Here is a 25,157-nt window from a genome sequence, read left to right on the forward strand (position 1 = left end):
GTCATTTTTAGTGGATTTGGCTACGGTATGTTATATTTGTAATTTATCCCCTCTGTTGCCGCTGTGTCAGTGAATTTTGTTTACGTGTTTATGAAAATGAAATAATAAATAAATAGAAGATCCATTTAAATGTAATAAAGTAAAACATTAGAAATGATATACTTTAACAATATATATATATATATTTTATATTGAACTACCCTCAATTGCACGAATGAAGGGCTAGTGTTGCCCGAAAGCTCTGCTAACTTTTCTGGCTGTTTTACTTTATCGTTTTGATTTAGCTCTTTGTTTTTTATCTCCATTGCGATCCAGCCACTGATACCCACAGCATTGTCATTTTTCCTTTGGATTTATATTTTATATTGAAAAAAAATAAATTCTGTCGAAACTCATCACATTCATAATACAAATTATACATTATATTAACGTGATTGTCTAGCAAATTTATTTCTCTTTACGCTAACAATAACCTGCTTTAGATGTGTTTTCTGTTCCGAGTAAGTAATTAGTTTAATTAGTTAGAAAACACAAACTGTATCACAGTTTAATATATAACGGAAAAGTGTTTTCTTAAATGAAGAGGGCATTATAACATTGATTTGGTAGGCGGCTAACGAGTTAAAATCTTTTTTTATTCAATAGAATTAAAAGCATTGAAACATGAGGCTGCCTGGCGCCAGGCATACAAATCTGTCTGGTCACAGACATCTTCAGTAGATGGCAAGTGTTAGGATTTCTAAAACTCGGTTAATGAATACGCCTCATTTAACAGACACCAAAGACTCGACTATGACAATAATTCTCTATTTGAGAAGGTGAAGATAACTAGCCTATTATTTGTACTGTATGTGAAATCATGTCTCTTTGTAAAGTTAAGTTTGACGTGTGTCAAAGTGACAGGCTAAGAAACTTGATTGTCTGAAGAGGATTTAACTGGTTAGCCCTAATGGAAGACCCTGAATGTTAAACAAGGACTGTGTTAATCTGCTAGCTTCCTTAACCCACTTCTCTAACGTAATTATACAATGCTAATTCAGCATTGTGTAAAATTTAATGCTTACTTTATTTGAGACTTATTATAATACAGTTTCCTGTTTTTAGCTAATAAGGGCTTCACCAATTAAATCGTTCTGGCTAGGAAAACCGTATTCACTGCATGTTTCATTATCAGTAGCTTCGTTAAAACATGAAAGGCACACATAAAAACAACTATTCATAATTTATTTTATTTAGGCCTTTCTCCTTTTATTGGCTCGTACTGTATTTAAGAATTACAATTATGAGCCTAGTAGTGTAGACAATTATTGCTGTCATTAAAACGATTACGTATACATAAGTAATTCACATTTTATTGAAATAATATAGCACGATGTAATATTTTAAAAGTATATTTCTTTATAGTGACATTCTTCTAAATACAATATTTAATGAATATTTTGAATTACAAACCACCGAAGGCGTACGTAATTGAGGTTTTTTTTATATACACAAAAATATTATGCGATGGAAGAATACAATGATACGCATTCATTTCATAGTCATTACCGTATTAATATTAATATTGAATTAGTACGGAATAGAAAAATAAGGACAAAAAATTGTTTAGACAGATAGAGAAACTTTCTTGAGAAGATAGTGTATTTTTGTTGTTTAACTAAAAAGCACTATTGAAAGAATTCATACTGTACAATATTATCAATCAATTTATATAATATATAAATAACTATCATAATTAGATTATAGCAGTGGCTATATAGCACATTTTCAATAAAAGTATTTTATGTAATACAATTCAAATAGCTAGGAATAATTATTTAATACTGTGCATTCAAAACCAAATGTTAATTGAACGCTAGTGAAGTCAAGATGTTAATTAGTAGAAATCAATGCACTACTCAGCATGTTCCCTATTTTCTCTATTATATCGATTTATAAATGTGTTTTAAGATAATAAAGTGAAACATCAACTGTGAGCCTGATTGGTATAGTGTTATACGCATTAAGTACATCCAAAAGTTGATACCCTACTGTGACCAGTGAATGATCAAGAGTTTTAGAATTGCAATTATAAATAGATTAACACAAATTGAAGCTAAAACCCCTGTGTTAACATTATACTATTATCTGTTGCTATTCCTTAGGCTGGTTTCTCTTCATACTCGTCACAATAACATTTCTAATATAATATTTACTTTACAATAAGTTTTGGGGCTGAATTTAAAGTACGATTGATAAAGATCATTGATTGCATGTTACCGGCATATTCTGATAAAAATTCTACTTGGATTTTAGCAAGTAGGCCTACATTAATGCATATTTCTCCTAGTATATTAATTTCACAACCATTTATTATTTGTTTCATCTTTTGTATTGAAAATATGGTATTTCAGTACTGTTTTTTTGTCACCTTTTTATTGTGTAATTGCATGTACATTTCGATAAGTTGTGTTATAGCAAAATGTATGCCTGCATGTGATTGTGTTTAGGCCTACCTATTCGACACATTTTTCAACTCATGAATACATTTTAAAACAACAATAATCGCATACAAATATTTAAAACTATGATGTTGGTTCTTAATTACATATCCGTGTAGATCTAAAAAAAATAAAAACTAAACTAAAAAATAACCTTATTAGGGGAGATGTCATAATAAAAACTGTCAGTTACCTAATTCCTTTTTTATTTGATTAGTGCAATTGTGTCGTTGGTCATTCATTAAGTCATCAATGGTCGCTAATTACCCTGATTGACACTTCACTTTAATTTCATTACAAAGTCCACTTACAGGGCCATGACAATACGGTCCTGTCCGATAGGTGGCGTCCTTAAGGAAATACTATTCAGACGAAGCGGTTTTAATATAATTAATTGCAGTACAGTAAGTCAAAGGTCAAACCATTCTAAAAAAAAGGGATTTTATACTTCCTTACTCAAGTAGGGTTATTATTACTGTAATGTTTGTTATACGTTTTAAAACGTTTTTCTACTTTTTAATGTTTAAATTCTTGAAGTTTCGACCATTCTAACGCCCATTTGTTGTGTATTATTGCTTGTAATCTTGTTTTTGTACGTTTCTGGTATTGTGGTATTTTACCAAATAAATGAAAATAATGAATAATGAATGATACTGTGGATATATCAAGGTTATAAAACCATTAAAAAAGGGGGTTTATACCAAATGCCTCCTTGATTTTTACAGCTGTTAACGGACAGTTATCAATGTTACTGTGATGTTTTATGTTAAATGTTAAATGTTAAATGTACAGTATTATTCTGGTCCTCAAGCTTAACTGGAAACGGAGAATAATATGTTTAACAAAGGGGTTATTTCCGTTTTACGGCTTAAAAAAACGGGTAGGGTGGTGGTTAAGGGTAGGGGTGGTGGCTAAGGGTAGGAGTGGTGGGTAAGCGTGGTGGGTAAGGGTAGGGGTGGTGGGTACGTGTAGGGGTGGTGGTTACGTGTAGGGGTGGGGTTATTATCAATGCGTTTTTAATTTGACATCTATGGTCATATAGCACCATTAAGTAATGGGCTTACAACAACATCCTTGTTTTTGGCTGGCGGTAGGCTATTATTTTCAATGTTGTTTTATTTTTTTCGTACTGCTGACATCGTACACATAGACTTACCATCTGATGCCATCGGTATTTGATGGTTTATTAGTTATTTTCAGAGGGCTTATCTGATGTGATGAATCCTGTTAATTAGCTGTTCACGAGGTTCATTAGTGATACATCGTGCAATTAGTCCCTCGTAGAAATCAATGGATAATAATAACCAAGGTTGCTGGCATACTGACTCGTTATTAGATAACAATATTGTTCTTATTCATTATTTACCGGTATATTATAAAAAGACACCCTAAAAAAGAACAGGAAGGTTTATACTACATGCTTGTCGATTAAAAGAAAATGTAACTGTAATTTGGTAGACGGTTCTCCCACGGTATCTAGGGTACGACAATAACAAGCAGTCGCTGGATATGGTCTCATTGGAGATATAAATAAGAAAAATCAAAACGATAAATTCAAAACAGCAAGGTAGTTGATGAGCTTTCGGATAACACTAATATTTATAATAATTTGGCACATTTTTAAATGCAGTATCCTATCCTTAACAAAAGTACCTATGATACAGTTGCAACATTCAACATGTGAGTCTATGTCACCGAACGTTCATAGATTCTGCGCAAATTAAGATACAGTACGGAGGATCGGGTGAATTTGGGAATAAGGTGAATGGCCTTACAAAATGAAACGATGAGTCTGGAAAATGTTATTTAGTTTTAGTTTAATTTCGAAATGAAAGCGTGTTTATATCGTTTGTGCGTGCATGCTAAAATCGACTAATACCGGTAATGCTATATATTCTGTTTTAACTTCAGTCACGTTAAAAAGTATTATAATCAATTTTTAAAATATCTTAAGATACAGATCAGCTATGATCAGTTGATGATAGTTGAAGGTGATATATACGTATACTTAATGGTATCGTAAGTTTGTACCACGATCAATAATGTAAAGTTGGATTAGAAAATTAATATTAGATAATTAACTCAGCGAATCTTTGACATTAATCCGAGAAAACTGTGAGTAATGAATGTTAATAACAATTAATTGAGGTCGGGCAATTATCTAAAAAGTATTCCTCCAATTAACTAAACGAATTTGTTCCTCGTTACCGTAATTAACTCAAGGTTGTTCACGATTTAATCATCTGGCCTGTACATGATGACAATTACTGTTCTAATTAATATAATTTATTCTGATATTCACTATGTTAATGCCAATCTAAAGCCCTGTCTACACTATCAAACTAGTTCGACAAAAAAGTGTGATGTTTTCAAATAACTTCACATTTTTTTGTCAAATAAAGTTTGATAGTGTAGAAAGAGCTTAAGATCAGTAAATTATATCAAAACAAAAGCAGTCTGTATTCCAAATGAATTATTAATAATTGATAGCGAATATTAAAAATGGTCAATAGGCTACCAAAAATGTTGTTAAACATTATGCCCAATTAGTACGAGATAATTAATATTAATATTTATGCTCTTTGCTTGCATATCTGTGGTATGGCCAAAACGAGAATGTACCGGTTATAGTAAAAAAAAATAATTAAAAGTAGACTATAGTTGCGTCGAATTGTGCCACTAACAAAACAGCATAATTGATAATCTCAATTGTCACAAATTCTTCTTTCTTCTTAACGTTTTCCGTCTTCCGACATTACGCTTTCCACAATTTGTTTCCATTTTTGTCTGTTTATGGCAGGATGGTTTGTTATTGTGTTAGTGACTACATGTCCTTGTAAGTCTTTCTTTATTTGATTCAAGTTATTTCTTGGTTTTCCTACGGATCGTTTTACTTTCCTGTTAGTTTCCTTCATTGTTTGTTTGATTGGGGTATCATCCGGTAATCTAATTATGTGTCCATACCATTTTAGTCTCCTTCGTTTAATTCTTTTACTCCCTTCTCCTTTTTTTGTTATCTCGTATATTTTTATGCTACACACTCTATCTGTTAATTTAATATTTGTCACAAATTACCTTTTACAAATACACAGATATTGAATTCTAGTTAAATTTGTGAAATTGAATTATTTAGTACAATGAACTATGACAGTAAGAATAAGATGCCTAATGAAATATTACCTGTGTCATATAGTTGTTTTATTTTATTTTTCTCAAAGCAACACAATTGTCTATGTATTGTATGCAAATGATATAATAAATGGAATTGAATATCAGTGAAATTCTTACAGAAACTGTACCACTTAGGTACACGCAGCGTAGTGACACGTAGACGCAACACATTACAAGCGAGTTGACCAATCACAAGCGACAGTTGGGACGATCAATGTCGTCGTGATTGGTCAATGCGTTTATATCCATGTGTTTCGTCCAAGAAGTGGGATTCAAACTTTATTACCTCCGCCAAGGAGGTTCATGTAGTCGGTTGCGTATGTCTGCCTGTTTGTTAACAGGATTACTCAAAAAGTTATTGCCAGATCAAATTGAAATCACCGGTCAAGGATCACTCCATTTTGGAGGCAATCCGGACCAAGATCCAAATTCTGGACCACTTTTTAATTTTAATTTACAGACCAGCTAACTGAGCAGTCTTGACGTAACAAGTAAACTGAAATTGCATTTTCTCACGAATTACTTGTCCAAAAAACTTCATTTTTGTACAAGAGGCAAGATAATATATAATGTGTGATTTGTAATTTTAAAATACTTTGATTTAATGTACAGGTTTTTTGATACAAGTACCCATTTTTGTTGGCGTTTTGACGGGCTCTTATACTATAGGGAACTTACAATTTTCAAAGTTAATAATTGTTCTATTGTTAGTCAACGTAAAATATTGTTAGTTGATTTAAATAATGTTATTATGTTACTATTTGCAACATTTTTTCAAATACCATCATATGTGTAATTGTTTATTTCATTATGTAAACTTACATCTCAGTTAAGTGGTACGGCTCTGCATGGTTAATTGATCAGATGATCAAAATCAGCTGATTAGAACGCAACGCACTAATATTAAATAGGCCAAAAACCCCCAATATTTCTATTTATAAAGGAATTATACTAAATAGGAAAAAACCTAATTAAAAAAACAATGTAATAACATTTTAAAAAACTAATTTAAAAGGTCAAGGTCACAATCCACAAAAATATTTATTACTCATTGTCTACATGTAAGTTTCCATCAGCTTAGGATCATAGTGAAAAAATAAATAAAATATGAAGTATTAATAATAATTAAAAAAATAATAAATACATTATTTTAAGAAATAATGATGACGAAAAAAATGGTCCTCAGCAGGAATTGAACCAGGATCTTAACTATGAAAGGCTGAAATTATTACACCAAATTGTAGTGTTGTTGTAGGTTGTAGTGAAATTAGCCTAATCACACACCGACAAAAATAAAAAGACACAAAAAATAAAAAAATATATGTTCCGGAGAAATCTTATCTTATGTAGGAGAATTTTACAGTAGGCGGAGGTATGCACTCTCGGAGTGCCGTTCTGTTACTTGAAGTAATCGGCACCGTGCTGCATTGTTAAACAGCTAACTTCAGAAAGACGATGTGTCGCTGTTACCCAATTAATTTTTAATTGTACACAACAATTACTAGGCTGTAGACATATTCTCATTATAAAACCCTTCCGTTTTATTTTGGTTTACCTTGCTGTCTCTTTATGTATGTATCTGTAATACGGATTAATTATCTATATTGTTAAAAAAAAGATCATTAAAATTAATCGTAGACTGTTGATATCCCTATTCCCAATTAATGATTATACTTTTGAAGACGATTAACTCTGAATCGTTGTGGTTTATTGTTTCATTGGTCTCCCACAAGTTACACCAGGCTTCATTTAATTGTTATAATGTTTCAAGAGGGTACAAGTATTTGCCATCGATACCTCTAGTAAAGAATAGCGTACGTAAACCCACAAACGATATGAGTCAATTAAAATGTTAAAACTGAATGAATCCAACAATAATCCAGTCATTAGGGCTATTATCGAGTAAGCTTATTTTGTTGCTGTATTCCCCACTTACAAGTATTCTTTTCGTAATATTTATTACCAACCAAAAAAGAATACATTTTTTATTTAACACACATTTTAACATAATATTTTCCCCTTTTTTTGGTTAGGATCTGGTTTAGAAGTAATAAACTTGTCTCAATTAGACCCCTCACAAAACAATATATACGAATTAGTTTAATAAGGAAAAAGATAAACGCCATATTTAAATTTCAAATTATATAAGTAAATATGAACAAAATATACTGTATGCAGAGAAAATTTATATCTTTACTCATGATAATTTTACAAATAAAAATACTTTATACATTTCTTAAAAATTGTTATCAGTGATATCAGTGATTTTAAGAACATTTGATTTCTTAAATAATAATAATAATGTCAATGTTGATTATAGTTTTTTGGCGGTTGTTGTAAAAGGTTGTAATCGGTTATTTATCGAACATAAAAAATTGTTTGTTTGCTGTCATCCGCTGCTCCTTAATTAAACAAAAAATATTGTGTACGTTGAAGGCACTAACACAAATAAAAAATTCTGTCCAAATCAAAACTTTTTAAAGCAATTTAAACTTAATTTTAACATCTTTAGCAATATTGATATCTTTCATGCTGTCTACATATACATTTCTTGATGTTATGTTACATTAATATTGATTTAATACTAAGTAAATAGCCTAGATTAGACAAGAAATATTTCTTACAAAAAACGCCCCTCGACTTTTTGACCAACAATTTTAATCATAGTTCTTTTTTCAGATATAATGGTTAATTATATCAATTATTTTTGTTTAACAATCATGAGTAGTAAACATTTTGTGTAAATATAGTCTGGCCTACTGTCAGAACAAAAATATAATCATGAACTACAGTATATGTAGGCCTCCATATTCCAGGGTAGGAGCATTAATTATTCCCTACTTTGACCCGGCCCACGTATACAGGCCTACTACCTAGCTAGGGATAACGATGCAACATTAAAAGGTAATAGCATTACATTGCCTGTTGATATTTTGTATCAATATTAAAATAAAGAAAGAAGTATGAAAATCTGACTTGTAGTTTTCGAAATATAGGGTCCAAAACATCGCCGAAATTAGCCACGAACGAAGTAAATAAATTGCGCCCTCAGTAGGCAATTATACGAACTTATATTATTTGCATTTTATTATTACATGTTTATTAAATAAAAAAGAGTGTTTATTTAACATAATATATTCAAAGAATTTCAATATATTATTTTCCCGTGTGTTGGAGTCGGAGTTGCAGTTGCAGTCTTCAGTACATCGTGACTTCACTTCAACCGTGAACCCTCATAGACTCTCTTTTCTCAGACGTTTTTTGGGTCCAGCAGCTTGGACCTATCAATTAGTCGAGTTTACAAAATATCAAAAATATCAGCCGTAGATAATAAGCTTTCCGCTTGATATAGCTTCTGAATGAGTAGTCCTCTGGGGATATAGCTGGCTAAAGCCGTGGCGCGAAAAATGAAATAGCGGAAGGTTTTATGGAAGCATGTCCAAACTATAGATGGCGCTAATGATGGAGTATAGAAATACGTAGTAACTGAAGCTCCTAATGTCAACATATTATGATGTATTTTCACCCGAAAACAAATGTATCCTCTAATCAATAGCTGCGGCCTTCTGTACTAGGTACATAATCAGGCATACATAAACCAAGGCCTAAAGTGAAATACAGGCTACGTAAGAGCCTCGGATGATGATCACCCAGCAGATTTTTATAACACGCGCCCTCTTTACACATTCTGCAATGATGAAACAATAGAGGGTGATAGACCGAAAAATCAGTCGAGCCGATTGAGTACAAAGCATGACATTTTATGTTAGCAACTATACGACGTTATAATATCGCCACCAGCACGGTGCTACTTGAAAAATTTTTCTATTGGTTCATTATTTTAACTTTAACCAATAATACATTCGTTTTGTTGACAAGCTAAAAATATTGTATAGGCCTGCATACAACACTTACTTAAGATAGCTCAAAATCAATACAGACCTAAGTACCAATTAATGATTAATTAATAATATAAATGAACTATATACAATAGTAACAATTAATTGACGTGACGTATATAAGTTTCTCGTAATATAAATAAACAATTTATCAGAACATTACACGGCGCTTTACACATAACTACAGCTAATGGCACAGTTAAGTAATGTTATGAAAAAGGCATGTTCCACGTCCCCGAGGCGGCGATTTGTCGAAGGAAAAAAGAGTCTGGTATTATCAAGGGAGGTAATATTAGACGAATAGAGTTGATTTTTCATATATAAATAAGTTGGCGCTAATCCATGAACACACTGGTTGATGATGGTAAGCAGTTTGAAATTAATACTTTCATTGAAAGCAAGGCAATGGAGCTCAGCATGGTGGAGAGAAACATGATATTACAATATTATAAGGACAACAATTCAGTAAACATAGTAGCTCAAAAAGCAATATCACAAAACATAAAATACATAAAATTCTAATTTACAAGGATTTTCTGCTGTCTAAATTTGCTATTAATTAGTATCGAAAAGAAAGTTAATTTTACATAGGCCTGACTACCTGCGATTACTTAATTTGTGTTTTAAACTGCGTCCCGGTCCAACAGCCTTTCTCTGGGACAATTAGGTGACAGTAGCGCTGTTTCTAATTTTGCCCAAAATAATGGCAGTCTGTCGGGATGATCTTCCCACTCAATATACGTTTTCTTGGTCAATATCTTGTGTAAGAGCACTGGCATATGTTTAGATGACACCTTCTCAAGTAACACCACAACTAAGATGTCTTCATGATTGTCGAACATGCGCATGCGTGCCATCTCCAGCTCGAAGTAACACCACTCACTTTTTGCAAAATTTTTAGAAACAACCATTAGTACTTTTCGGCTATATTTTACAGCATTCGATATGTTGTTTACAACTGCTTCACCCGGAATAAAATCTCGGTAGTCAACGCAAAGTTTAAAGTTTCTTTGATCTTCTAACGATGGTTGTAGAACTTTGAGAACCCAGTCTTGGTCCTCGCTGTTGTAAGATACAAAGGCGTCATACCGAATGTCTCCTCCGTTGATCGGTGGTGGTCCTTGGTTGTCAAACTGTTCATACTGCTTACAAAGACGACGTCTTTGTATCCAGAACCTAGAACATGTCCAGAATATGTATAAAAGTCAAATTGTGTTTATAGATCTTTTTTATCGACTAATAATAATTATGTCCAAAATATTATTCTATTAACATTAGGTACGTTAGGTTATAGAGGATTTTACTATTAGTGAGAGGTTTCAAGAGGGTATGCAAAATATAGTGTAATTATTTTCTTATGAAACTGTACGAACAAATCTAAACCATCCAAGGACAGAAATAAAGAAAATAATATTGAGACATAAGCAACCAATGTTGCTACACAGGACATTAGAACTGGGACACTTGACACGCACGGCCAATCATTAGGGCTTATAGTTTCGTATTAGAAGTAAATTTGAACTAAACTTTACACAGAAAGATGTTTCTTGGTGAAATAAGTTTTAAAATGTTAAATTGCTGCATTGACGTTACCTTATATCATATCTGAAGTTATACAAAAGAATCACAATTATCACGACCATAATACTAGCTGATGCGGGTGGAAGTATAATCTTTAGATATTTCATTAATTTACTGCACTGTAAACTGTCAGGGTCAAAATTCAGCAAGAACTGACTGTATTTTGCAATCCCATTCATCTTGCATTTTGTATACTTGAGATTCTCAATGGTGACGTTTGTCATTCCAATCCATTTTCTAAACCATACCATATTGCAATCACATACTAAATGATTGTAATCCACGTCAAGTGTCTGCAACTTTGTCAAATTTTGTATACCGACATTTTCTGAGATAGTAGAAAGAGAATTGTCGGAAATGATAATTTTCTTGATGTTGTTAGATCCTTTAAATGCTTTATTAGGAATATGTGACAGTTTATTATACTCCATGAATATGTAGTTGAGCGATGGAAGATTTTGTAAAAAGTTTGTCGGAAATGATCCAATATTGTTATGGGAAATGTGAATTTTTGTCAACTGTTTAGAATTCTGAAATATGTTGCTTTCTATTGAAGTTAACCCACAGTTTTCAACATCTAGAATTTCCAAAGAAACCAAGTCTACAAACCAGGCTGCTGAAAGTCTACCCAACCTTTTATTTCCATTAAACGATAAACTGATAACATTTTTCAAACCACGAAAGGAATTTCTTTCAATCAGATCGGAATTCAAGTCATTGTCATCTATGCGCAAAAATTGTAAATCAGATAATGTGCTGAACGAATTATCCTTAATAGCGGTTATATAGTTATATCTGAGCGAATAATATACAACATCAGTTGGTACCGTACTCTTTAATGGAACGGATTTTAATTGTAGGGTTGTACAGTAAACATTGTGACCATAGTATACGTCATTTCCGTCATGTTGTGGACAGTATAAGCATTTGCATTCATTAGGACATCGTAATTCACTAGCGTTACGAGGAGCCCCATCAATATAAAACGGATCATAATCGTAGCATGAAGAATTTTGGTAGCCAGTAACAGTCACCGACGAAATAACCAAACAAAATATCTTCAAATAAAACATCTTTAACAAAGGCATTGAAGATGACGTTTTTATCTGAAAAATTGAAAAAATGCACTATTAAATTCAGTTTTTATTTTTAAATACTTTATTTAAACATATATTATTGTATGATATTACATTTAATTATATAATGCATAGCAAATGAAATCTTTATTTGTTCCATATAAAAAAGAAAACATTGTTTTCCTTGACAGAAATATAGTAAAACAAACAAAACATTCACAATTACATCATACATTAGATAAAAATTACAATTTAGAAAAACAAAATGTTATAGACTCGCACAACTAGAGAAAACAATCGAACAAAGAAACTAATACAGTAATATTGCAAATGTTTTTCCTTGTATTTTAAGCGATTTATTACGGTAGTGCCGTAGGCAAGAGATACGGTTGTTGAGGTTTTATCATTAAAAAAAAAACCACTGTAATATTATTTCACAATAATGTATCTTATGAAAATAAATTGAATTGAATTGAATTGAAAATCAATTACTAAATAAATCTTCACATCAATGGGGAATTTATGATATTTCCCATAACGAAATTGAAAATTGGTTCTCACGAATGCTATAATAGAGTTCTGCGGTGCTGACGTCACGACGGTAGGTTGCGCCATTTCGTAGCTAGGCCTAGTATTGTTTGGTCGTTTGTTGACATAATTAACACTAAAGTAGGTGTATTTGTAAAATCCATATAAATATAACATTTAATATAATATTATTAAAAACCAAATGTTACTGTTTTAATCAATGTGAATGACATGTAGGCCATGGCTAAATGACGAATCTATTTAGATGTTATATAAAACAAATAATGAATGTTTTATATTTGTGTAATGGTACAAATAATGGTATTTGGTAAATGATGAAAGAATATATCAACTCTGCGTTGCCTCGTTGATATATAACATTTCATCATTCACCTCATGCCATTATTTGTACCATTACACGAATAAGTTTGTATAATAATAGATTTTATTTTGTCAGTACAATGCAGCAAATTGTCTATTATAATGATAATAAGCCCGTAACAGGTTTTCATTCCGGTGAATTCCCCTTCTTTCCCCACTTATTGACAGCAAACAATGCGCGTTGTCAGTTTCTGGTGCGCACCCTTGATTATTCCCAAAGCAATGTAAATAATCACTATTGAGCACAGTCTGACATAAAGTCATCATTAAACAATATAATAGACGTTCCATATCCAGTATTCCTTTCATTTCTTTTCAAAGTTAAGTACATTATAAAAACAAAGAAATACTATATCTATATAGGAATTATTTATAAATAGGCTACCCATAAATAATCCAGAATTGTATTGTTGATACAATTTTTATTATTATTATTACCATTCATTTTTTGTTATATAGTTTCATCTAATTTTGAGCACCTGGACTTTTTGGTTTTTATTTTCATGAAATGCGTCTAACAACGATACTTCACATTTGATTACAATGGAAGTTTAGTGTAGATATATTTTTAAACTGCCGAATGATTGACAGTAGTAGTACAGTAGTCCATTCTCATCTAGTTTTTTCCTTCTAAGTTATATATTCTGATAGGCACCCTTGATATATGATATCAATATTGAGCAAAATCTTTCTTTAATCAATCAACAACAACATTTATTATTTTAGAAACAGTTCAAGAAATAAAAACAGCATACATTAATTACAATAACTTAAATGGTAACATTAAAATAAGAACTTTAGCATCTGTACGTAAAGTTTTAACACAATAAAGTTCGATCCAATATTCCTTTCATATTGGTTTGTAATTAATTAAATTTACAGTCACTTAGAGAGTGAAGATAAAATGTTAATGGCCGTAAATAATTCAGAATTTACTTTAGCTACATGCGAAGAAGTAGTCACCTTATACAATTACAATCCTGAAAAGTATCCGCGAAGTGTGAGGTTTCATTATACCTCATCATCCCATGCGGAAATTAGAGTATATAACCACATATCAACCACAGAAAAAAAGTCGATCATTATCATTTAATTTAAGGTAATACTGTATCGATACATACCTTTTTATTTTATTCGTCAAGATCTAGACAACCAAAGACTGCAATGGATTCCCTTCCTATGAGATTCACTTCCTTGTATCTCTGACAACAAGATGACATAGGGTCAATAATGATTGATCACTGAACTTTCTAAAATGCCTTCTGAAGGATACCTCGAACATATTATATCTTTATACATCTATTTATAATATGTAGCCTAATGTCTCGGTATTACTGAACAAATTTAGTAAAGTATACTAACAGCAAAAAGTAGTTGCAAACAGGAAGAGTAACTTATATTACAACTGAACCATTAGACGCAGGAGCCCCGGATAGCGTTACGTTTGAAAACCCCAAAAAGTGAGGTTTTCAACCATTAGCGGCATTACTGATGTGAGTGATTAATGTGTTTTACGGACGGTTTCAAGGACTATCCTACCAGTGGGCTGTTCACTGGTCAAATGATTGACACTTTGTATCACCGTTTGTAACTGGAGCTGTGACGACCTTTGTAACTGGAGCTGTGACGACCTTGCAAGAATACTAGGCCAGAATTTTTAATTGAAAAGTGCCTTGGTATTAACTTGGAGATGGAAACACATTTTTCTATCTTTCTTTCTAAAATAAATGGTCACTATAGTTTCAAACTAGGCTTAGTCCACCACCGTAGTAATTACGAATCGAAACCTAAATTAAAATTGTTGGCAGGGCCGTAGCCAGGATCTGTCAAGGGGGGGGGGGGGGGGGTTCGGACACTAAGTATTTGGGACACTGAACCGCCCCCCCCCCCCCCACCACCCCTGAGGGGGGAGAATTTTGTTAAATGACACCCCTAGATGGCCGGAAATGGTACTGTCGCACATAATATTCATGATAAATAGCACCTCTAATTGGTCGGAAAAGACACTCTCATGCAGCATGCTACCAATGAGCAAAACGATCGTATTCGTACCTTTTTTCTCCTCCTCACACACGTGGACTATTTAATCGCCGATTGTTATTATCATTCACTCGGTATTTTGTTTTCAAGTTCAATATGAACTTTGTGTGAGAAGGCAAATTCAATGCTTATTATAGCTCTACCTATATTTATTTACAGCAATTTGTTGAGGAAATTAAATATTAATCAATGTAAATAGATGATATTGATACAGATGCTATAATGTAAACTACAGTACATGTACATGATACCATAGATATAATAGTGTAATATATTAATATATTACTAGTGTAATATATTAATATTCACTATAATCCTCTATGATGATAATACACGTACTATACTTCATAGCCACACATTTTTTATGTCCGTCGGAAGGCTATACCGTAAATCTTCTAATAGTAACCCACACTTTAATAGTAACCCTCCTTCTAATAGTAACCCACTTTATAAGTCAATCTATAATAATAATCCACTATTCTAATAGTAACCCACATGGGGTTAATATTAGAGTCACAAAAACTATTGACAAAATTACATTATGAATTGAAGACTGGTCGTTTATGATGCAGCCGTTACGGTAAAAAAATACGGTATTTTGAAAATAAGGAGATAATGCATGTTGATCTCGGGAGTGGGGAGGATTGAGTGTTTTTGAGTTTATAAAATAAAGTTCAGTTCAAACAAATATTAGTACTGTTTTATTATTTTGCTATGATTTGCTGACCGGAATAGTTGAGGTGGGTTACTATTTTCAGGTGCCTAATTTAAGATGAGTAATAGTAACCCACTACTCTAATAGTAATCCCCCTTCTAATAGTTACCCACCCTTAAAAAACAATCAAAGAATAATAACCCAGGGTTACAATTAGAAGATTTACAGAATTGGCCTACTTTATGCATGCTGCTGACTGCCGTGATCTAAACAATAGGTACGCGTTTGTCAGGCGGTGTCCTTTGTACGAATCGTTCGTGCACCAGCTCACTGTATCAGTACGATACACGCGTCAATATTATGTTACATCCAGGGATTTCAAGGTTCAGACCTGCGGCGTTTGCTTTCGTATTGTACGCGGCGTACAACTCCATAGGTCTGAACCAGGATGGCAATTCATTTGCAACTCTTGGAAATTTACAGACACGTATCGCTCGACGTACGCTCATACAGCGAAGAATGTATCGAGTTATTCAAGAACGAGTTTACGAATTTTTCAATTTACGAATAACCTTTTGTACTGTGTGGGGCACGTATTTGGAGGATGCAGAGATGAGGGTGAGGTATTGGGCATGTCGGGGATTGGGGTTCGCAGTCGGTTAAGGGGGGTTCGCTGTATAGGGGGGGGGGGGAGGGTTCGCCCGAACCATAAAAACCCCCCCTGGCTACGGGCCTGGTTGGTATTCTTTGGCCGTTGTTTGATTAATTACATCTTCATGCCATTTTTTTTCTAATGATTTGGCGATCCGCTCCTATATTAATTAGGCCTACTAGCAGAGTTTTCGATGAGTTTTGAAAAGTTATGGAAATGTGGTCTAACATATAGCAATTCATTTTGTTAAGGCCCTTCTTCCATGTTCGAGCCTTCGGAAATATTAAAAAGTTAGATTAATATAATATATTCTGTGTTTCCATGTTTTAAGAAATTGTATATAATTTCAGATGTTTCGCGCTGCGTTTTTATTTGTTTCGCGCTTCGTCTTGTTGGCAAAAGTAACCCTCGACTTCCGCTGAGCTTTCTCCGTACATACCGGTAATTAATAATGATGGTATTCATTTCATTTTTTGTACATTATTAAAAAATAGCATACATAACCCCATACGGAACAGACCCTGCTCTGAGAAAACACTTGTTGGCGATTCCCCGAATACGGCATGATGGAATAGCTACGATATAAACAAAAGACTTTGGATGGAGCAAATCGAAACGTCGAGCAACTCAACAGTTCTTTTCAGAACTAATATACGTGGTGTACCGCAAACTTATATCAACAAATGTGTAACTTGTTTAGCACGTTTAAAATGGATAGCAAACCATATTCAAAACAAAAAACCTAAATTATTTCAAACAGACAGCACGTCCATTAGTTCAAATGGATAGCACATTAGGTAGCACAATCAAATGGATATAATTGCACTGCACACTCTATACGGATTATCGGGTAGCACATTCTTTCAAATGGATAGCACATTCTTTCAAATGAATAGCACATTGGGTAGCACAATCAAACGGATATACAGTAGTACTGTACATTATTCTATAAGGATTATCGGGTAGCACATTCTTTCAAATGGATAGCACTATTTCAAATGGATAGCACATTGGGTAGCACAATTAAATGGATATAATACTGTACATTATTCTATAAGGATTATCGGGTAGCACATTCTTTCAAATGGATAGCACATTCTTTCAAATGTATAACACATTGGGTAGCACAATCAAATGGATATAGTACTGTACATTATTCTATAAGGATTCTTCTTCATCTTCTTCAATTTTAAGGAGCAAACTTCATAGTTGAAGGCTACTGCTCCACTAAGGGTCCCATTGTGACATCGGCAGCCAACTACGGCGCCAATTCGTCTGTCCACGACAGTGTGTGTGTATGAATGAACTAGTACACCGGGGTAACCCCCTACTCGTCTCGAAAGATGTACTAGGTTCTTTAAAGTGCACATGAGCCAGATGTACACTGGACCTACGGTTTATAGTCCTTATCCGAGAAGACTTGTTCTACCACCAGAACCATGGAGCGAGTGAGCCTCGAACCCTTGCCAATGTTATGGCTATGGATTTCAGTTCCACTGTCTTAACCGCTCGGCCACACTCACTCATTATCGGGTAGCACATTATTTCAAATGGATAGCACATTATTTCAAATGGATAACACATTATTTCAAATGGATAGCACATTAGGTAGCACAATTAATGGATATAATACTGTACATTATTCTATAACGATTATCGGGTAGCACATTATTTCAAATGGATAGCACATTATTTCAAATGGATAGTCACATTATTTCATATATTGGGTAACACATTGAATCAAATGGGAGCCTACTGTACAGTTATTCTATTCTATGCCCATTATCGGGTGTAGCACATTAAAATTGAGAGGACATAAGATGGACACCATAATTTATTATTAAGGGGCGAAACAGCCAATTCCTACTGAGGGGACACTCCTATAAACGGGACATTAAGGGGACGAAAAAACATTTAAGCTCAGTGCCAATGTTCACTCCAATATTTTTTCCATCACAAAAACAACAAAAAAGACGAAATAATTATATCCATTTATCGTTATTAAATAAAAATGGATATCATAATAATTATGATACTTTCTTTGTCTTGAAAGTTTTCATTGGTGAAACGTTGCCTGCTAAATTTTAAATTTCCGAGTCCAAATCAGTATTGGTATTGGTTTTTTCTGCGAAACCTCTATGAAGAGGACAAGTTTTTTAGGAAGTGTTCCAGGGGCAGTAGAACCGCTATTAAGGGGACACCTTCAGGATCCAAATAGGTTCTACTGTATTTTTAACGGAGGATATCACAAATCAAATACGTGTTTCCAAGTACAGTATACAGTGTTTAAAAACAATTATTTCATTTCAATCTTTTTTAAAACAGAAATAGGTCTGTTTTGAATGGTTTTGTTTTTTATTTGTTCTTTTCCCGTGTGTTACTTGGCAATACAGAGATATATTAGAAGGACGTGGGATGGTTGGCCATTGGGAGGACTGGGTGCCACATATCTTAGGGGCGTGGTTGAACTAATAATTAGAAATTACTTTCACTGCACAATGCATAGGGGCAGAAATCAAGACAATTTTGGCGGGATGTTTGCATTGTCGCCCCTGAAACTTGTTCAACTGAGAATTGGTATCATTTCTGTAGGCCAAACAGTAAACATCATCGTTTAGGGCCGCCAATATAATTGGCTATTTTTTCAATCACATTTTCAGAAAATGAAATTCTTAATGAAATATTACGTGTAAAACCAAATATAAATAAATGTGATGTGAATATAACAATGGAGAAACTTTCATGGACAAATAACTCATTTATTTATAACTAACTTATTTCTCCATGATATAGGCCTAACTAATGAAACAATGTTTAGAAAATGATATATCTGATAGATATCATCTAAGTGATGTTTTACATTATAAGGTTTAACTTTTTATTTTTTTTCATTCTCCATACATTCAATTCCTTTAATATAGTTCTTGTATAACACCATACCAAGTAGTAGTAGAAATTATTGTAGGGTTTTCTTAATATTCAGTCAATTCAGTGTTTCTATACAGAAAAGAGTAGTCAGTGGCCTTTAACATCAATTAATTGTATAATTTGCACCCAAGGTCGAATTGCAAGAAAATCATGTCCAGTTACATTGGTGTTCATTGGTCAATAGGAAATGAACAGCACACTTATGGGTGGTGACAAAGTTTAGTTATTGATAAATTGTCCTTGGAAAAACACATTAGTTGGGCTGACCATGGGCGGACAGAGTTAACGACTTCGTAACGCTGAACTGAACTGAACTGAACTGAACTTTTATTGTATCTCTTTTAAATCAGAGGCACAGTCTCAATGAGATGTGCAACAAGTTTACAGTGAAAAATAAAACATACACACTTAAATATAAATACAAAACAAGAAATTAGACATAAGAACAACTTAAAAAAAAAAAATTTTTAAGAAAACTGAAAAAGATTAAATACTAAGAAAATGATTAAATTAAGTTTGAGAAGGAATTGTATTATATATATCATTTCGTGTGTTCCAAGCCATGGTCAGAAAAATTTTACAATGTTTGTCGAAAATATTACTTGCTAATTCGTATACATCATGGGTCAATTGATTTGGTGTAATTTTAAATTCATTATGGATTTCAAGATCATCGAAGAATAAGTGGTATTTAAGATCTAGAGAGCTAGTAGTAAATAATTCCCAGAACATGGATAGATTATTGTTGTTTAGCTCATCTTTAAGGTTTATGAGTATTGGTTGTCTAACATACTCAAGTCGTTTGCATTGAAATACGAAATGATATACAGTTTCCTTTTCATTACAATTACACAATAAACATATACCTGCATTTTGAGGTGACCATGCTTCTTTTCTACCTTCAAGTGGTAGTGAATTGGAGCGAATTTTAAATTTTAGGTTTGAAGCATGGTAGTTACACTTATCTAATAAGTATTTTTCTAGTTTTGGTTCATTTTTATACCTTATATAATTACTTAGTGATGGTTTATTCTTAGCATTCTCAAGCCATTTCATCTTATCTCTTATAATGTTTTTTTCTTTGAAACCTTTAAGCCAATTATTAGCATATTCTAAGTTAAAATGTTTTTGTATATCACAGTTGATTAAAATAGATTTTATATTATGTAGCCAATTCCAATTTAAAGTGTTTTCAAGTGCAAAGAGCGCTCTTAGCAGAACTTTTGGTAAACGACCTTCGTCCATGTTTTTCAATCTTTTGAAGTAGGATATTCCTCTATCCGATAGTATGGACTCAATCGATTGCCATCCGAGTTCACCATAAAGGGCTTCCTTTGCAACATACCTTGGTGCTTTTAAAAGATATTTAGCCATTTGATATTGCATATTTTCAATTTTTTGGATAGATGTTTTGCTTTCACAAAACCAAATACTGCATGCATAGGTTATACTTGGTATTCCAATGCCTTTCCAAAGTATATTACCATACATAATTCTATTGAAATCATTTTGTTCATTTATGATTGATTTTATATATGCAATAATTCTGTTTCCTTTTTTAATCGTTTCATCTATGTGGCATGTATCTTTTAAATGTCTTGATATGTGCATGCCTAGGTATTTATACGTGTTGGCTTCGTCTATAAATTTATTACCGATTGGCCATTTTCTATGTTTGTTAATGCGTTGGTTGGTTACAATTACATATGATTTTTCAAAATTAAATACCATTTTAAATTGTGTTGCAAAGTCGTTTGCTGCTTTCAATAATGATTCTAGATCACTTTCACTATCTCCAATTAGGATTATGTCGTCAGCCCAGAATAGGTTACCAATCTTTTTATCAAATATATTAATGCCTAAATCTCTGTCCTTAATAATTTTGTTAAGTTCATTAATGTATATATTAAATAGGATAGGAGAGAGTGGACAGCCTTGTTTGACACCTTCATCAATGTTGAAGATGTCAGTTTCGTATTCACCAAAGGAGACTTTTCCTTTTAAATTTTTATACAGATTTGTAATAATATTTAACATTTTTCCATTAATACCCATATTTTTACATGCATAAAACAACCCATCTCGCCAAACAGTGTCAAACGCTTTGCTGAAGTCCATAAATGCAAGAAATGTCTTTTTCCCTTCAGCTTGGCGACAAGCAATTATACTTTTTAATATAAAAATATGGTCTTCACACCTTTTATCTTTCCTAAACCCACCCTGAGCTTCCGATAACAAATTATGTTCTTCAATGAAGTTTGACACTGTTTGAGAGATAAGTTTATTATATATTTTAGATACAGTAGAGTTTAAGGTTATGCCTCTGTAATTACTTAACTCTTTGCGATCACCCTTTTTATGTATTGGTATAATCTTACCAATGTTCCATTCCTCGGGTATAGTTTCAAGTGTAGATAATTTCTTAAATAACTTATATAATGCTTCTACAATTTCTGAACCTCCATTTTTCAATAGCTCATTGGTTATTGAGTCATCACCAGGACTCTTATTATTTTTACATTTTGATATAGCATATTCGATGTCTTCATGAGAGAAAATAAATTGTTCTAATAATGGTGAGTTAACACCAATGGAATGTCGTAATAGAGGTTCATGATAAAGGTAATTATTGTTAGTACTTAATTTATGTTTATTAATACTACTAAAGTAAGTTTTTAATGAGTCTTTAATACAATTTCTATCAGAAGTAACATTTTTTGTACCTGGAATAAAGATAGAATTAGGTGTGACTACGGGTGTTTTATCTTTCAGCTCGGACCAAAAATCTCTGCATTGAGAACCCCCTTTATTCATAATTTCTGAACATCTATGTACTTTCTTTTGTAATATTTTTTGTTTTGTTAGTGATTTGCATTGTTTTCTTATTTCTTGGTACTCATCCCATAAAGAATCGCATACCTCTTGTTTAAATGTATTAGTATTTTTCGTTTTTTGGTAGATTCTATGGGATCTACAAGCATCTTTCCTTTTTTTGATACAACTGTCAATTTCTTCATCATACCAACAATTACGTTTTTTATTATTATTCTTATGACCCAATGTGGTTTCTGCTACCGTAATTAAATTATTTTTCCATATCCTCCATGCTTCATTTGCGTTTAAATTTGAGGTGTCCCAGTTTTCAAATTTGTTTTTAATTTCTTTCCTGAAAGGTTCCCAGTCAGTATCTTTATCTATATTCCAAGTAACTTTATTGTTTTTAATCACCTTTTGTTTCTTATTGTTTATTTCTAAATTACTATCACCGATTCAATAGTACATTGTGGTCACTTCCTAAGTGGTACATATACAATTCATCTATAAACAGTTCTTTAGTAATTTCATAAACGGTTTCTGATACTAGAATATAGTCTAAAATGCTGCATGAGTTACCGTTTACCCAGGTAAATTTACCACTACATTTTGTGCTGCTGTTTAATATAATAAGATTACTGTCCTCACTTAAGTTCAACAGGCCTTTACCATTATTGTTTAGTAACACATCTCCTTGTAAAATATTATTGCCAATTTTACCATTGAAGTCTCCTAGTACAATTAATTTTGAATTTTGGTCTTGGTTTTGGATTGAAAGTATCTCTGATAGTAGTTGCGAATAGAGCTCAGATGATAATTGTCTATTTGTACCTTCACAAGGAAAGTATACTACACATAAGGAATATATAGAATCGGTATTACTGGTTAATTGAACTTTAATCCAAAGTCTTTCTAGGTCATCTGACTTTGAGTCAAATAGGTTATCATTAATTATTTTAATGCTTTGTTTAAGGAGGAAGCCAATTCCACCTTGGCTTTTCTTTAATGCATTTAAGCGATTTTTACCAATCCAAATAAAGTTAGGAATTTTTATATCTTCATTGTCTTTTAAAAAAGTTTCTGTTATTCCAAATATTTCAATATCCTTATTGGTGTGCAAAAGCCTAGCTACCTCATATTTTTTACTTTTATAACCTCTAATATTATTATATATTATTTTAAAATTTGATTTATTGACCCTGGATTTCTTCTTACTTCTCCTTATTTTTTTGAATTTTTTAGTTTTGTATCTTAATTGATTATTACAGATGTCATTCGGAGTTGTGTCAGTTTCATTGACTATAATCATATTGTGGTTGGTTGGTATATCTACTTTATAATCTAGAGTGATATTATTTTCATCAGGAAGGATATTGAATCTGTTGTTAATATTAATTACACTATCATTTACTTTTTTGTCTACGTTAGTTTGACCATACCAATTATTTTCGGCATTCTCTTCCTGGCCGGACCTCTAATATTGTTGCTCGTACTCGTAGTACTGTGTGTTATAACAGATGTTGTGATGAGCTTTGTGTCCCCATTCATTGCAGGTGAAACATCTTATTGGATTTCCGTGTCTGCAGTTCTTGGTTGTGTGGTTGTTTTCGCCGCAATAGGAACAGCCATATTCTCGATACTCTGTTTGATGTTCATTGTAGTATTTTCTGTTGTAGTTGTGTTCATTTTTATTATACTTTGGTTTCTGTCTGATTATTTTATGTGAATTGTCAATGTTCTTCAGTAGTCTAGTAGTCCCTCGTTTGCTAAGATGTAGTCCACTTCTATTTAGGGAATCAATTTCAAAGTTCTCTTCGTTGTCTACAAGATCACATTTATTCTCGGTTGCTAAAGATTTTAGTTGATAGTTCAATTTATCGACTCGTGTTTGGTGATCATCGTTGTCCGTCCTAGGACATATTGTAGATATTACTACCTTGGTATCAGGGGCATTTGTCTTTATTTCTTGTAACAGATCATTGAAATCTTCTACTGCGTCGCTTGCTAGTTTGTCGTCCACGCAGTTGTTTGTTCCACAGTGAATAACAATTGTGTTCAGACCATCAAGACAATTTGTATGTAGGGCCTTAGTGACATCTTTTACCTTTGCGCCAGGGAGACATTTCACTTCAGTGTTGGTTAAGCCCTCTTCTTTAATGTGTTTTATGATGGAATCTCCTATTATCAGTGTGTCTCTATCTGCTCTTTTATCTGATTCAGTATGTTTCGATGAACGGTTTGTGGTGTTTAGGTTGTTTGTCGTTATTGCTGCTCTCATATTGTTGATATCATTTCTCATTCTGTTGTTAATTTCGGTTTGGGTGTTTATGGTTTCCATTAATTGAGCGTTATTTGTTTGTAGCTCCTTATTTTCTGTCATCATATCTTGTATCCCGCCAGTAAGTTGCGCTAGCGATGATTGTAGGTTTGCAATATGACTTGGCATGCTTTTACATTGAATGCAAATGAAAATTGGTCGTCGTCCTGTCAGATTTAATCCCACACATTGGGGGTGAAATTTACTTGAGCAGAATGAGCACTGAGCTGGTGTCCCTTTGCATGAAGTCATAGTGCAAGTAGGTAAACAATTAACATTTAAATCCGTTATTGTGGTTTTCAAACTGTTATGTTGGTCTTTTGTCGATCTATCAGAAATAGGTGTCGAAGTGGTAGTAGTAGTAGTGCTGACGTTATTATTGCTCCTGCGCCTAATGCCTTTCGTATGTTGACACCATCGAAGTAGTGTACATTTACCGAGTGAATGTATGTCGAAATAAACAATATACTACCCTCTATAGTCATCTTACTTATTATTCATAAAATCCAGCGGCCGTATTCCCTAATCCCACTCAGACTAAGGGAAATACCCTTAAAATTTGAGACTTCCCTTAACAAAGGGAAACACTTATGTGGCATTCACAAATGAGTTAAGGAATTCACTTAAAAACACTT

The 25,157-nt window shown here is 32.8% G+C and overlaps 3 protein-coding genes across 5 annotated transcripts in view; 1 reads left to right on the top strand and 2 right to left on the bottom strand.

Annotated features, from left to right (window-relative positions):
- The window catches only part of LOC144854208 (SH2 domain-containing adapter protein F-like), a 219,523-nt gene that overhangs the window by 120,630 nt on the left and 73,736 nt on the right, over window positions 1-25,157 (top strand). The gene's annotated exons all lie outside the window — the stretch shown is intronic.
- Window positions 1-25,157, bottom strand: part of LOC144854232 (NADH dehydrogenase [ubiquinone] iron-sulfur protein 4, mitochondrial-like) — a 125,714-nt gene that overhangs the window by 56,148 nt on the left and 44,409 nt on the right. Inside the window, exon 1 of one of the 2 annotated variants that reach the window (XM_078712160.1) lies at window positions 11,695-11,704. The exons of the other annotated variant lie outside the window; for it this stretch is intronic. The gene's annotated coding sequence lies outside the window, so the exon portion shown is untranslated. Of the gene's footprint in view, window positions 1-11,694; window positions 11,705-25,157 lie in introns of those variants that run through there. 2 annotated transcript variants of the gene reach the window in all.
- Window positions 9,530-11,676, bottom strand: LOC144854220 (toll-like receptor 2 type-2). The gene is made up of 2 exons (XM_078712139.1): window positions 11,144-11,676; window positions 9,530-10,726 (listed from the first exon to the last, which is right to left on the bottom strand). Exons 1-2 carry the CDS (start codon window positions 11,560-11,562, stop codon window positions 10,174-10,176), a joined length of 972 nt encoding a protein of 323 aa, XP_078568265.1. The 5' UTR covers window positions 11,563-11,676; the 3' UTR covers window positions 9,530-10,173.

The sequence above is a fragment of the Antedon bifida genome, chromosome 10, assembly GCF_963402885.1.
Source record: "Antedon bifida chromosome 10, ecAntBifi1.1, whole genome shotgun sequence".
In the NCBI taxonomy this organism is placed as follows: domain Eukaryota; kingdom Metazoa; phylum Echinodermata; class Crinoidea; order Comatulida; family Antedonidae; genus Antedon; species Antedon bifida.